General features: G+C 43.6%; 1 protein-coding gene across 1 annotated transcript in view; it reads left to right on the top strand.

The window, feature by feature from the left end:
* The first annotated feature begins 1093 nt into the window (after positions 1-1093).
* Positions 1094-16059, top strand: part of ZMPSTE24 (zinc metallopeptidase STE24) — a 41329-nt gene continuing 26363 nt past the window's right edge. Inside the window, exons 1-4 of the mRNA XM_049774816.1 lie at positions 1094-1370; positions 4661-4807; positions 10025-10111; positions 15877-15993. Of these exons, the coding sequence (XP_049630773.1) occupies positions 1248-1370; positions 4661-4807; positions 10025-10111; positions 15877-15993 (474 nt within the window). The 5' untranslated portion in view covers positions 1094-1247. The remainder of the gene's footprint in view (positions 1371-4660; positions 4808-10024; positions 10112-15876; positions 15994-16059) is intronic.

Below are 16059 nucleotides of genomic sequence, written 5' to 3'. Positions count from 1 at the left end.
CTTTATCACCATCAATGTCCCTGTCATCATCTGCTGTGCTGGGGAGCGAAAGTAGGGCCCCATACCTAAATGACAGGAGCTTCATTTCCAGGCAAAATGTCTCAGCCTTCACTGGAGGTGAAAGAAGTCAGATCAAATAAAATCCTCATCATTCTGCACAATCTAACATGCAAGCACCCCAAATACAGGTAAACATGCTGCCCTTAAAATGCTTTCATTCCAGGAGTTCCATGACCACTGTATAAATAGCATATTATTAAAGGATGACTATCAAGGGATGAGTTTTAGAGCCTGCCAAATAGGCCCTTCTTCCCAGGCAGCGGTCAAGTCCTACTACGGGAATCATCGCAGAGGGTACAAGCTTGTGAGGGCATCCCTCTAAAGTAGAGGGATGGCTAATGCCACTTTGGGGGGGGGGGAGAGGAGTCTAGAAAGGGGATCACACCACGCGGTGCCGGGCTACTTCCAGCGCAGTGCTCAGTGACCAACTAAGAGCCCTTCCATCCAGCTTTTCAGGCTGCAACAGCCGTGAGGCTCCAATGCCTAGGGCTCTTCCGAGCAGCCTGCTAGGTCTAGCTAGGGGAGAAGCCGGAACCTTCAGCAACAAGGCAGCGTGGCGGGGCCGGAGCGATAGCGCAGCGGGAAGAGAGAGCCTTTGCCTTGCACGCAGTCGACACAGGTTCGATTCCCGGCCTCCCATCGGATCCCCTAAGGTTGCTAGGAGTGATTTCTAAGCGCAGTGACAGGTGGTAACCCCCGGAACGCCGCCGGGTGTGGTCCCCTAAAAAAAAGGAGGGTCAGGAGAAGAATACTGAAGCGACGGGACTCTGCCGCGGTGCAAGACAAGAGACTTGCCGGAAGCCGGAACTAGATTTCCGGACTCGCGGACGACCGGAGGTGGATGGGCGGTACCGGAAGCCGGAACTAGATTCCCGGGCTGGCGTTTCCTGGCTGACCGAAAGTGGTGGGCGGACCGGAAGCCGTAAGTAGATTTCCGGACTGCTGCGGCCCGTTGGACCGGAAGTGGGTGGGCGGGGCGAGTCCCTCTTCCGGTCACCCTGCGGCAGCCCTAGGGGGCGCCGGTCCGGGGAGGTTCCCGTCCGTCCGTCCGTGCTCCGTGTGCCTGGAGAGAGTGGCATGGGGGCGGGAGTGAGGTGCGGGCGAGCTCGGGAGGGAAGGAGATCGCTGTGACACTCCGCAGGGGGACTCGCGAGCGAGCACGCCGAGCACCGGGCCGCACGGTGGCCATGGGGACGTGGGCGTCGCTGGAGGCGCTGTGGGAGCTGCCGGCAGAGAAGCGCATCTTCGGCGCCGTGCTGCTCTTCTCTTGGGCCGTGTATCTCTGGGAGACCTTCCTGGCGCTGCGGCAGGTGAGCCCGGCCCCGACACCCCGGCCCCGGCCAGCCAGCCCCAGGCCCGCCGCGCCCTGGAGCCCGAACTGCGGGAGTGGATGCCGCCGGCCCCGCATCTGCCTCCATCCCCGCTCCCTGCTGGGCTGGCTCGGCCGTGGGGCGATCGGGGACGTGGCTCGAGGCCGGGGCTTGGGGCTCGTGCCGGTTAGGCCCTAGGGAAAGGCTGGGTAGTCCCCCCCCAACTTCCAGTAGGGTTTTGGGGGCCCCATCTGGCTCCCCCCATTATCTTCATTATCATCTCCATTAGCATCAGCCTGCAAGAGGAAGAGGACACATTTTGAAATCACTTTCTTTATTCCACGACCTTTGGATTGTCATGATTCATCCACGAGGGGCTGGAGGGGCTTAGGAACTCCTCCTATTTTGGGGGGTCACACCCGGCAGCGCTCAGGGGATCCTCCTGCCTCTAAGCTCAGGAATCGCTCCTGGCAGGCTCAAGGGGGGGACCATATGGGATGCCGGCATTCGAATCATCGTCCTGCATGCAAGGCAAATGCTCTACCTCCTTGCTATCTCTCTGGCCCCATTTCTGAGAAAGTAAGATTGCTCAACCTTTCGACCCGCACTCCACCTTTTCTTTTTTCCTCTTAAAATTCTACAATGCCCATTCCCAGTATTTTGTTTTTCTTAAAACCGTTATTTTTTTTTTTTTTTGACTTTTGGCTTTTGGGTCACACCCGGCAGCGCTCAGGGGTTACTCCTGGCTCTATGCTCAGAAATTGCTCCTGGCAGGCACAGGGGACCATATGGGATGCCGGGATTCGAACCACCGACCTTCTGCATGAAAGGCTAACGCCTTACCTCCATGCTATCTCTCCGGCCCCATCTTTTTTTTTTTTTTTTTTTTTTTTTTTTTTTAGTATTTGTTTGCTTCAAAACTTAGAGCAGTAAAAGAGGAAGGAAAGGTTACTTAATACATCCTAAATTTGTGACTTTTCATAGCGAATGGATTAGCGATCTGAGCGTGTAAAGGAAGAGCAGTTTTCAATTGGGTTGGTCGTTTTATTGCAGACTCGTTGTTTGTTGTTTTACCTATTCGCCTTTCTCACCGAATTGAGTCATAACCTTGGTAGTTACGAAAACCTTTGCCTTTTTTAACTGTTGCAAAACCTCCCCCCCCTTTTTTCCCCCCCAGAATTAGTCTTTTTCCTCTGCAAATTTCGTCTCGCAGTTGACATTCCATATGCATTTTTATTTTTGAGCCATACCCGGCCATTCTCAGAGTATGTGTACTCCTGGCTGTATACTCAGGCAGGGATCACTGCTGGGGGACCATATAGGATATGGGGATCGGACCTGGGTCCACCATGTACACAGCAGGCACTGCTGTACTATTGCTCTGGTTCTTCTATATGAAATTTTGCATGAAAATTTAAATTTTTCACAATGTCTTTTTCTCATCATTTAATCCATGATACTCAACGAAGTGTTAGTGATACAGTACTTGGTTGTCTAACACATTTCTTTGGATACCTTCATTACTGCGGTATCTTATAAGCCTAGGGCATATCTTTTACTTCAACACAGATTGCGTTGTCTAAGTTAGATTTGTCTTTAAAATTTTTTCAATTTATTTTGTTTGGTTTTGGGACACACCGGTGATGCTCAGGGCTTATTTCTGGCTTCGTACTCAGGGTTCAGTACTGGCTCGGGCGACTATATGGAGTCATACTCAGGTTGGCTGTGTGCAAGTCAAGAACTGTAATCTTCAGCCTCTCATCTTTCATTTCTGGCTGGGGGCTGGAGTGATAGTATAGCTGGTAGGGAAGGCATTTGGTTCAATTCCCGACATCCTATTATGGTTCCCCAAGTCCTACCAGTAGTAATCCTTGAACACTGCTGGTGTGAAGAAGGAAAAGGAGAAGAAGTTGTTTTGCTACAATAACTATCTTTGTAAATGTCTTTTTATTGAATCTTTAATCTTATGCCTTTTATTGAGGGTTGTAGTTGTAGAGTAACACAAGAAAAACCATTTGTGTAAAACTATTGTAGAAGCTGCTTCTCCATTATTATTTGATACCTGTTTACTGTATTAGGGGACCATATGGATTGCCTAATCCTATGGGCTGAATTTAGTATAATGGCAGTCATATTTTTCTTGTAGACCCGATATGTCTATATCTGTCACTTGTTAATTATCCTTGATCTGGCTTCTGGACCAAATTTAATGAAGACATCTGTTACACTAGAATATTTGCTTCCTCTCCTTTCCATGATTTTTTTTAACTATAAGGTAGAGATTATACCTGGGATTGTAGTGCCTTTTGTGATATTTAAATTTAGCTTTACAAACTAAAGTTATGACAAGTCAGTGACTTTCTAGGAGGGAGGTGGGGAGACTTCCAGGGATTGGGGAGGGAACTGACCTCTCCCCGAAATACTCCTCTGCACAGTGGTCATCCTGTGCTGCTGCTTGGGGCCAGCTGTGCTTGCATGCTTGCACTTCAACACTTTGAAGAATCTCTCTGGACCCCTGACTTTATCTCATTTTTATTTAATTTTTGTTTTGGGACCATATCCACTGGTGTTCGGTGCTCAGCCATATCCTGACTCCTCTCAGGGATTATTCCTGGTAGGGATCTGGGATGAAGGAATCAAATCCCTCTTGACCAATTGCAAGACAAGCACCCTACCCTCTGGGACCCTGACTTTAGTTTTACATTTCAGCCTACCTTAGATGATCTTGTTTTGTTTTTACTTTCCTACATCAGCTTTAATTTGCCAGTGTAGTTGGTCAAGTGCAATATTTGTATATGTATAATGAAAATCCAATAGGCTTAAATGACAAGGTAATGCTCTAAACCAGTGTTTCCCAAAATGGACAATATCATCTCCTGGGGTGGGCAGGTGCTGGCATGATCCAGGGAGTTACAATAGTTTCAAGGGCAATAGGGAGTGGCTGGAGCGATAGTACAGTGGGTAGTACACTTACCTTGTATATGACAGACTCAAGTTTGATCCCCGGTATCCCATATGGTCTCCTGATCCCACCAGGAGTGATCCTGAGTCTAGATCAGGAGTAATCCCTGAGCTTTGCCTGGTATGTGGAGCCTCTGCTGTAGGCTACATTATGTTTATGGCTCAGCAGGTGACTTAGTTGTAGAGCATTCTGACACACGTTTGTACATGTTTGTATTGCAAAAACAAAAACAATCCAAAAAGTCTAGCCGTGCAGTGTTTTATCATAAATGACAATTTTAATAAAAATTGATTTATGTCATTAAAGTGTTTTCTTCTAAATATTTCAGAGAAGGATATATAAAACAACAACTCATGTGCCACCAGAATTAGAACAGATTATGGATTCAGAAACATTTGAGAAATCTCGACTGTATCAGCTGGATAAAAGTACTTTCAGTTTCTGGTCTGGATTCTATTCAGAGATTGAAGGCACGGTGAGTAATTTCCTCTTTGAAAATGATATATCAGCTTAATGTATGTATGAAGGTATGTATCAGGGAAACAATGTATTTGTTTTATTTGCTGTATGTGTGTGTGTGTGTGTGTGTGTGTGTGTGTGTGCGCGCGCATGCGCATGGCGCGCGCGTGCTCAAGGGAAACTCCTGGCTCCATGCTCAGAAATTGCTCCTGGCAGTCACGGAGGACACTTGGGACGCCGGGATTCGAACTGATGACCTTCTGCATGAAAGGCAAACGCCTTACCTTCATGCGATCTCTCCAGCCCCTGTATTTGTTTTATTATGTTTAATGTTGTCATATTGTGTGTGCATGTGTACACACTCACAACACTCAGCAGTGCTTAGGGTTTACTCCTGTCTCTGTGCTCAGTAATCATTCCTAGGCAACGTGGGGGACCATATATGGTACCAGGGATCAAATTCAGGTTGACTACATGCAAGGCAGGCACCCTGTCCACTGTATAGTTTCATATTTTTGTGGCACAAGAGATGATGTCATACCTACTGATCTTTTTTGTTTGTTTGTCTTTTCATTTTTGCGTCACATCTGACAATGTTCTGGGGCTAATCCCTACTCTGTGTGTGTGTTGCTCCTCGCAGTAGTTAGAGGATCAGATGAGGTGCTGGGGAGAGTAAACTTGGGCCTCCTGCATGCAATGCATATACTCAGCCTGTTGAGCCTTCTCTCCAGTCCAACAAATCTTTTTGGTAATTTTGTTTTGTTTTGTTTTTTGGATCACACCAGCAGTGCTCAGGGGTTACTCCTGGCTCTGTGCTCAGGGATTATTTGTGGTGGTGCTCAGGGGACCATAAGAGGTGCCCTCCCTGCTGTGCTATTGCTCTGGGCTAATATTTTTTTTTTTTTTTTTTGATTTTTGGGCCACAACCAGTAATGCTCAGGGGTTACTCCTGGCTATGCGCTCAGAAATCGCTCCTGGCTTGGGGGACCGGGGGATCGAACCACGGTCCGTCCTAGGCTAGCTTAGGCAAGGCAGGCATCTTAACTCTAGCGCCACCACGCCAGCCTCTAGGCTAAAATTTTTTTTAAAACAGTTGCTGTTGATATTAATGCATGTGGGGTAAAAAAGGTAGAAAAGTAATTGTTTAATCAATTGAAAACTATAGAATTTGAGACCCAATGTGTAAAGCACATTAAAGCTGTAAGTTATTCTTTTTTCTTTTTCTGAGTTCTGACTTGCTTGGTGTTTTGGAGAGCTCCCTGGTTTTATGTGATTCAGGATTGAACCTGTTCTTCCTGCTTGCAAAGCATGTGCTTAGTCCCTTGAGCTACCCTCTACTTCCTTGTAAATTATCTAAGTTGTTCTTGTACAGTCCCTACTTGTCTTTTTTTTTTTTTTCCAGGATTGGGGAATTCATATGAAGGGAATTCCTTGCAAAAGCGACTGATGTTCCTATCCATTTCATAGTATTTCAGGGCAGCCAGTATAACCTCCTGTCTCTTAAGCTGATTCTTCTTGGGAGTGGCATAAGACTTCCTTTTCTTAGTGTCTGTGAGGACCCTTACTTACCCAGTCTTTTTTGTTTCTTTCCCCAGGTCTTTTCCTGTTCTCTTTTGCTCAACTCAAACCTTGCATTGTTTATTATGACTCAGTCTTTTTGTTGTTGTTTTGTTTTGAGGCCATCCCCAGCATTGCCAGGAGTTCCCTTGGTTCTGTGCTCAGGAATCACTCCTGGCAGTGTTCAAGGGATTAAACTGGCCAGTCTTGACAAAGCAAGTGTCCTACACCCTGCACTGTCTCTTTGGATCCTTGACTTTAGTTTTTTCACCTGCTGCTCTTTCTGTCTGGGGTATCCCTCCTCCCACAACCTTTATCACCTTCACTCTCTCATTGGAAGCAGTGTCAGTGATTGAACCTGAGTTGAACATAGATCAGCTAGCTACATGCAACACATGTGCCCCAACCCCCTGAACTCACTCTAATGTTACGTGATGAATTTAGATCCTTTGACTAATCCCTGTAGGGTCATTATTAAATGACAGGAAGAATATTTTCAGTTTCCTAGGTTTTGCCAACATGTAAACAAGAGATTGTAAACAGAGGTGGAGAGAATAGAATACATATCTAGAATGAGATGTAGAGTACTGTGGCTCAGACTAGAAACAGCACTAATGGGCTATGGTGAAAGGGCAATACTAGTCACATAATCATCATTATTGGAAAGAGTTATTCTTTTTTTTTAATTATCTTTATTTAAACACTGTGATTATAAATATAATTGTAGTTGTATGATTACAGTCATGTAAAGAACACCTCCCTTCACCAGTGCAGGATTCCCACCACCAATTTCCCAGATCTACTTACTCCCCACCCACCCACACCTGTACTCGAGACAGGCTTTCTTTTTCCCTCATTCATTCACATTGTTATGATAGTTTTCAGTGTAGTTATTTCTCTAACTGCACTTATCACTCTATGTGGTGAGCTTCATGTCATTAGCTGCATCTACATGGGAAGATGGGGGGAAGTAAGGGTTGGGACTGAGGCAGCAAAATATTAGAAATGAGCTTTGTGGGCCCAGAGAGATAGCACAGCGGTGTTTGCCTTGCAAGCAGCCGATCCAGGACCAGAGGTGGTTGGTTCGAATCCAGGTGTCCCATGTGGTCCCCCGTGCCTGCCAGGAGCTATTTCTGAGCAGACAGCCAGGAGTAACCCCTGAGCACCGCTGGGTGTGGCCCCCCCCCCCCAAAAAAAAAAGAAATGAGCTTTGTAGGGCAGAATACAAGGTCACAATACAAGATGGATATTATGGATATATAAAATATATGCATACAGTACTATCAATATGAAAACAAGGAGAAAAAATTTCCAGTGACTGTCCCAACAAAGAGTTATTCTTTTTTTTTTTTTTTTGTGGTTTTTGGGTCACACCTGGCAGTGCTCAGGGGTTATTCCTGGCTCCAGGCTCAGAAATTGCTCCTGGCAGGCACGGGGGACCATATGGGACGCCGGGATTTGAACCAATGACCTCCTGCATGAAAGGCAAACGCCTTACCTCCATGCTATCTCTCCGGCCCCACTTTTTTTTTTTTTTTGGTAGTTTTTGGGTCACACCCGGCAGTGCTCAGGGGTTACTCCTGGCTTCATGCTCAGAAATTGCTCCTGGCAGGCACGGGGGACCATATGGGATGCTGGGATTCGAACCACTGACCTCCTGCATGAAAGGCAAACGCCTTACCTCCATGCTATCTCTCCAGCCCCTGTTATTCTTAATTACTGTGTTTTTATCATTTCTTTGATGTCTCAACAGGCTGAAGTATTGTTATTCACTTTTATGAATAATAAATATATTTAGAAAATTAAATGGCTTAAATTAAGTGGCTAGAAAATACAAATAAATGAAAGAACATGTTTCAAACTCAGCCTTACCGAGTCTTTAAAATTGCATAGAAGAATCCATTTTTGAAACTAGGGACTGCAGTATGAGTGTGCACAATTTTTACATGAGGAATTAGCTACACTAGGAAGCGATTTTGTGTTACTTAGACATCTTGTTCTGTTTGAAAACAAAGCTTATTCATTTCTCTTTGTGTTGGTTGAAGGTTTGTATGTTTTAGTTACAAAGAATAAACATATGAAGAGATTAAGTTGTTTTGCTTTGTTTTTTTGTTTTTTGGAATTGGGGCCACACCCTGCTGCATTCAGGTGTTACTCCTAGGTCTCTGCTCAGAAATTTCTCCTGGTAGGCATGAGGGACCATATGGGATGCTGGGATTTGAACCACCATCTGTCCTGGGTCAGTCACTTGCAAGGCAAATGCCCTACCGCTGTGCTATCTCTCTGACCCCAAGTTTGTTGTTTTTTTTTTAATTAAAAAGCTGGTTTAGTGGGGCCAGATTGATAGCACAGTGGGTAGGGTCTTTGCCTTGCACGCAGCTGACCAGGGTTTAATCTCCTTGCACGCAGCTGGCCAGGGTTTAATCTCTAGCATCCTATATAGTACCCCGGCCTGCCAGGAGCGATTTCTGAGTGCAGAGCCAAAATTAACCCCTGAGCATTGTTTATTGGGTGTGACCTGAAAACTCCCCCCCCAAAAAAAACCCAAAACAAAAACAAACAAAAAGAAACCCCAAAAATCTTACAAAATATTTGTTTAAAAAGTTATTATAACTGAGTGTTAGATATGGTATTGCAGCACAAATCCCACCATCAGAGTCAGCTCCTACCTCCAGTGTTTCCATACATCTTCATTCCTCATCCTGCCACGACTCCTTGCCTAGCACCTTGGCAGGCACATCACAAAGTTTGGTGGTTTCAGCATAGGTCTCATGTTTTTAGTGTTGAGGCTGTGCTTCGGGTGTGTAGCTATACCACTCTCTACATCACCAACACAGCTAAAGCCCCAACCTAAGGAAAGCTTTTAAAAAGCAAGTTAAACAGTGATTTTTAGATTTTAAGGTTAATCAGATTTTCGGTAAACTTCTTGACCTTTTGAGTATAGTTCTGGTTAAAAAGCTGTTATGGTGGATTTTTTAGAAAAAAAATTTTATTTTGGTGGAGCCTCCCCAACAATGCTTGGGAATCTGGGGTACACTTTCAGCGGTGCAGTCCTTATGTTTCAGTGCTACAACAAGGCAGTGGAGTACTACTGTAAAGGTTTCGTGGTGCTGGGGTTATTGGGATTGCACCCAGCAATGCCTAGGAGAGCAAAAGCATTTTCTTTTTAATAACTGTATGGAATTTAAAAGTATACAATTGGTCCCTATAAAATGCACAGGTTAAAAGCCTTTTACCAGGCTAAAATTCATACTGTCTTATTAGATATAGTTATATGAATCCAGATGTTAATTCTAAATGAGATGGCTCATTTTTCTTTCATTTTTCCAGGGCCTCATGTGTGTGCAAGGTGTGTGCTCTGCTGCTCAGTCATATCCCCAGTCATGTCTTGTCTTTTTTGTATGTATGGGAGGGGAGAGGCCCATACCTGCATTGCTCTGGGGTTACTCCTGGCGCTGCACTCAGGAATCACTCCTGGCAATACTTGGGGGACCATATGGGATATGATTGAACCTAGTAGGCTGTGTGCAATGCAAGTGCATTACCTGCTGTACTATTCAGCCTCAAGTCCTATGTTTTTTTAGCAATAATTATTTTGTTCTTTTTTTCTTTATGACATGATTTTTTATGAGAGTTTCTGCTGCTCAAGAGTGATCTAAGTATGCTTTTTTTATAGCTTATTCTTCTCTTTGGAGGAATCCCTTATCTCTGGAGACTTTCTGGACGGTTCTGTGGCTATGCTGGCTTTGGATCAGACTATGAGGTATGTAATTCTTTAGCATATATTTTCCAAGTTTTTTTCTTGATAACCTTTACATAGAGAGCTTTTTGTTTGTTTTCTACAGTCATTTGTCTTTTTTCTTTGCACAGGTCTTTTTCAACCAAGCCATGTTAGAATAATGTTAATTGCTATAATAAGGCCCAGAATTATTTTGGGGGACCTCCCAAGTATTGCTCAGGGGCCCACTCCCAGCTATACACTTAGTCTGATATCTCTTCCTCATAATTTGAAATTTCTTATCTCTCTACTTAAACCGGTTTGTCTTTTTTGTATTTGTTTGTTTTTAATTTGGGGGTGGGTTTAGGCCATCCCCTCAAGGTGTTCAGAACTTACTCCTGGTTCTCTACTTGGGAATCACTTCTGGCCATGCCTAGAAGACCACATGCGGTGCCAGGGTCAAACCAGTGTCAGCTGTATATAAGAAAGCACCTTAACTGCTATACTATTTCTCTGGCCCTACGTTGGGCCCTACCTTAATTAGCTTTTATTTAGCTTATCCTATCCTATGTCCCTTTTCTGTATATTCTTACAAAGCATCCAGGTTTGTTATTTCTTCCAATTTGTTTTACACACTATGGTTTATAGAATTGTTCATTATAGTTATTTTTGGCATTCAGTATTTCACCACCATTCCCTCCACCCTTTTATCAGTTTATCAGATTATCAGTTTCTCAACCCCCCCTCAAGGAATGTTTTATTTTTTTATTTTTATTTTTATTTTTTTTTGTGGTTTTTGGGTCACACCCAGCTGTGCTCAGGGGAAACTCCTGGCTCCATGCTCAGAAATTGCTCCTGGCAGGCACGGGGGACCATATGGGAAGCCGGATTCCAACTGATGACCTGCATGAAAGGCAAACGCCTTACCTCCATGCTATCTCTTTTATTTACTAATTTACTTATTATTTTCTATAGTACTACTGGGAAATAAGAATATGGAGGCAAATTTGAGGATCTGCAGCGCTGGGCTTATGAGCTCAGATGGTGACAGCAGTAGTTCATAGGGACCTTCTGAAGGGCCTTCGTGTGATTAGCTGCGAGTCTGGTGTGTCCATGAGTTTTTCCTGCTAGTTGGGCCTCTCTTTAGAGAGTTATATGAGTCTGTGGCATTGGCTGCTTATACAGACATGGCAGAAGGCTCTGGATTCTGGATGTGGCTGCCAAGGACTTCTTGAAGTGCAGAGGTAAGGGGGAGAGGCAGCCTGGCCTGGCTCTAAAGTCCCTAGAGATGTCAGCCATAAATCCAGTGTACCTGGAGTGTTTGGTGGATCGGAGTCTCTGCAGTGATGAGTGGAGAAATGGTGTAGCCTTCTGTAGAAATGGCAGAAGACCACATCCAGTTTATACAACCGCTTCTTCCTGTGAGAAGGATCTTGTGTATCTTAACTCATAAGGCAGGTTATATATATACCCTATTGTTTCAAAAACACTTGTTTCAGAAAGTAACCTTACTTTTATATAAACATTATGACTGCTTCCTTAGTCACTTCTGATCTTATGTCACCTTTTATTAGAGAGGTCTTCTCTGATACAAGTGAAATACTCTTGCCATATTTTATTGTCTTTATAAAGGCTTCTACCACCATACAAAATTATCTCATTTGTTAATTAATTTACTTATTATCTCCCTGACAAGAACTTAAAAATTTTCTTTAATTGAAACCTCATGAGATGCACAGTTACAAAATTGTTTGCTATTGAATTCAGTCAATGTTCCAAACCCATCTCTTCACCCGAATGCACATTTTCCTTCACCAATCATAACAAATTTTTATTTTATTTTTTTCAACTTTATTGATTGATTGATTGATTGGTTTTTTGGGCCACACCCAGCAGTGCTCATTGGTTACTCCTGGCTCTGCACTCAGAGATCGCCCCTAGCAGGCTTGGAGCTCATATGGGATGCCAGGAATGGAACTGGGTAATTGGGTTCCTCCTGGGTCAGCCGCATGCAAGGCAAATGCTCTATTGCTCTGCTATCTCTCCGGCCACACAACAACTTATTAAACGTTTTTTCTTTTGGGAGGAGTCATGGTCTCTAATGTGCAAATCACATGTTTTACCACAAGAATTTTAAGTTGTTGCTTATTTTTTTAAAAAAAATTTAAGTTCTTCAAGGGACAAAGACCTTGGATATTTTCTTCATTGTTGTGTTATCAGTGCCTAGAACTGCCAGCCCAGAACAGACACTGTTTATAGGATGAATGCAGCTTGGTGCATTATGTGATTTTACTTAACTTAATGGGGCATATTTTATTTATTATTGAGAAATAAATTTTATATTTAGTAGTGTTCGCAACAATTTTAGGAATCTCTTCCTGCCAATTTATGCGGAACTTTATTTTTAGAAAGCAGTATGCAGGGGTTGCATTCTTGGTGTGGTGCCTGCATACTTTACTGCCCTTGGGTGGTGGAGAGAGGAATAAGGTTGAAGAAGTTGTGCCAGGGGTTGGAGAGATAGCTTAGTGGGCCACAGCATCTACTTTGCATAATAGAGCCCTTGGTTCATCCTTTGGCATATGGATCAAACATATAGCCCCTGGAGCACCTTTGTGAATGACCCCTGTCAGATGTGTCAGATGTCAGATGTGACCCAAAAACACTGGGTGCAGGGTGGGGGCAAATGAGCTATTTTGCCAGACCTATCCTGTGAATTGGAGATTATACTCAGTGACATGGAGCAGCACTGGGACTCATGCTCCAAATTCAATACCTCTAGCATGCAAGTCAGGTACTCTAGTGCTGAGTCATATCTCAAGGTACCCTTTGTTGTCCTTTTTTATTTTTCCTCCTCCCCCTCTCTGTTTTGTTTCTGCAGTGACTAGGGGTCATAGCACTTTGCTGTGGTGTTCACAGTTCTAGGTGTAAAACACTCTGAGGGCCAGACTCAAAATGTCTTAAAAAAAATAAGGCGTTAGGGACCGGAGTGGTGGTGCAAGTGGTAGGGCATTTGTCTTGCATGCTGATGGTGGGGGATTGAACCATGGTCCAATCCTGACTGTGGGCTCAGAAATCGCTCCCATATGGTCCCCCAAGCCAGGAGTGATTTCTGAGCCCATAGTCAGGAGTAATCCCTGAGCGTCACTGGGTGTAACCTCCCCAAGTAAGGGGGGCCGGAAAGGTAGCACGGCGGTAGGGCATTTGCCTTGCATGCAGATGACCAAGGACCAATAGTGGTTCAATTCCTGGCATCCCATATGGTTTCCCTTGCCTGCCAGGAGTGATTTCTGAGCACAGAGCCAGGAGTACAACCTCTTGCATCGCTGGATGTAACCCAAACCCCCCCCCCCCCCCAAAAAAAGGCTCTACCTAGTGGTGCTGCAGGGCCTGGGGGCTAATCCCTGTTGATGCTTGACCTGGTGCTATTCTGCCCTGCTCCAGCTGGGGTAGGATCTGCAATGCCACATGTGCCAGGGATCCTAAGGGCCTCCAGCATGCCAGGCATGCACTCAGCTGTCTTCCTAAAGAAATCTTTGCAGAAAGACTTTTTTAGAATAGGGCTTCTATAACTTTACTACTTGCTGGGCTGGAGACTGGTACAGTGAATGGGTAGGCACTTGCCTTACAGCCGGCCCAGATTTAATCCATAGTACCCATTTGCTACTCCAAAATTTATTTTAAAACAAATACTCAAGGGGCCAGAGAGATAGTACAGCGGTAGGGCATTTGTCTTGTGTGCGGCCCACCTGGGAGGGACCTGGTTCGATTCCAGCACCCATATGATCCCCCAGCCTGCCAGGGGAGTTTTCTGAGCACAGAGCCAGAAGTACCCCCTGAGCATCGCTGGGTATGGCCCAACAACCAATCAATAAAATTAATAAAAAAAAAAAAGAACAAATATTCAAAACTCTATGGACCATGTGACCCACAGTTTGAGAAACTAAATTTTAGGGAAAAAAAAACTCAGTACCTTAACAAAATAATTGGTCAAAGGCAGAAATATATAGAGGCAGAAATTTACACGATCATTGAATACATGAAAATAGAAATTCATATTGACAGTGAAATATATTTTAAAATAATAGGGAAGGAGCAAAGGAGATATCTCCAAGGGGTAGAGCACATTCTTTGCATATGCAAGACCTAGACTTTGATCCCCGACACTTGGCCTAAGAATTTCTAGGCTTGGTTTGTTGGCTCCCAAGAACCACTTCCTCCCAAATAAATATAATAAGACAACAATGAAATACATAGAGAAGGGGCTGGAGATATAGCACAGCGGTAGGGCATTTATTTGCCTTGCATGCGGCTAACTCATGACGGACCCAGGTTCAATTCCCGCCATCCCATATGGTTCCCCAGCCTGCCTGTAGTGATTTCTGAGTGCAGAGCAAGGAGTAATCCCTGAGTGCTGCCAGGTGTGGCACAAAAATAAAAAATCAAAAAGAAAAAAAAGAAAGAAATACCTAGAGATTTGCTTATCTTGGCCTTTTTTTTTTTTTGGTTTTTGGGCCACACCCGGCGTTGCTCAGGGGTTACTCCTGGCTGGCTGCTCAGAAATAACTCCTGGCAGGCATGGGGGACCATATGGGACACCGGGATTCGAACCAACCACCTTTGGTCCTGGATCAGTTGCTTGCAAGGCAAATGCCGCTGTGCTATCTCTCTGGGCCCATATCTTGGCCTATTATACCTGATATTTTGGGAGTTAAGAATAATTGGTCAGAATTGGTAAGTTATAGAAAACAGTCTTATTTTGACAGAATAAAATTTAGTGCAATATATGCTTGATATACCATACACACAAAAATTTAATATAATTCTTCTGGTGGATAATCTGGTACTCTATGTATCTGGAGCCCCAGATTATTCCTGGTACTGCATGGTCCCCTAGTCACTGTCAAGGGAAAGTCCCAAGCACTGAGTAGGGAGTAGGTACCAGCACCAGTGCATGTGATTAAACTCCTTGTCAAAAAATTTTTGATACAAAGAGTAGCTAGCAAAAGTTTTAGTAAATTCCTGTGTATCTCATGGTGATCTAATTTATTTAAAAATATAAAATATTATTTTAATAAGGACAATTAATAATAATGTTAAAATCTTTTAGAGGTTATAACCTTTTGCCACCAGACATTCCACTCCCATTAATTCATGGAATATATAGTGTATATACTATATATGTATAGTAAATATACATATATACATATATAGTATCACACCAATGAAGGAATAGATCTATATCTATTGATAGAGATAAAGATATCAGTAATGTAATTGGCCCTTGGGTTCTTGAGCTATCATACATTGGAAATTTTATGAGACATATTTCTCAGACAAGTTTTATTAGGGGCTTTAAGCACAAGATGACACCAAGAGAGATGTCCAAGGTTGGGTTCTCTGAAAGGAGCGACTATTGTACTTTTAAACTTTGGTGGGGGGGGGGGTGTGGATTGATGGTAGACAGCAAGCTGCTAAGGTTTTTCTGGTTGCTGGGTAATGCTGCACTTGGGTTATTTTGACATCAGACAACTTTATAGAGTACCTGTGTAATTAAAGAGGAATTGTCTTATACATCTTTTCTTGTAATAAGTTTGTGAGATATATTTGAGATCTGGTACTATCTAAAAAACCAAAAATATATTTTTTGACATAGTAAACATTAAACAAATACTTGTTGATTTGTCACTAAGGATTCTTTTTTATTTCTTTCTTTTTTTTTTTTTTTTGCGTTTTTTCTTTTTCACTAAGGATTCTTGTTTAAGGATGCATTATATGTAATCTGAAGACTACTTTTTCTTCCCTATGTTTAGATCACTCAGTCCTTGATGTTTCTGCTGTTGGCTACACTTTTCAGTGCACTGACTGGCTTGCCATGGAGTCTTTATAATACTTTCGTTATAGAAGAAAGACATGGTTTCAATCAACAGGTAAGTAGAGCATGCAGATATCACTTTTAAATGCGAAGACGCTTTGTGTTTGCTGGTTCTAATTTA

The sequence above is a fragment of the Suncus etruscus genome, chromosome 6, assembly GCF_024139225.1.
Source record: "Suncus etruscus isolate mSunEtr1 chromosome 6, mSunEtr1.pri.cur, whole genome shotgun sequence".
In the NCBI taxonomy this organism is placed as follows: Eukaryota; Metazoa; Chordata; class Mammalia; order Eulipotyphla; family Soricidae; genus Suncus; species Suncus etruscus.
The sequence above is the reverse complement of the archived record's forward strand: the minus strand, read 5'-3'. Positions and strand labels throughout refer to the sequence as shown.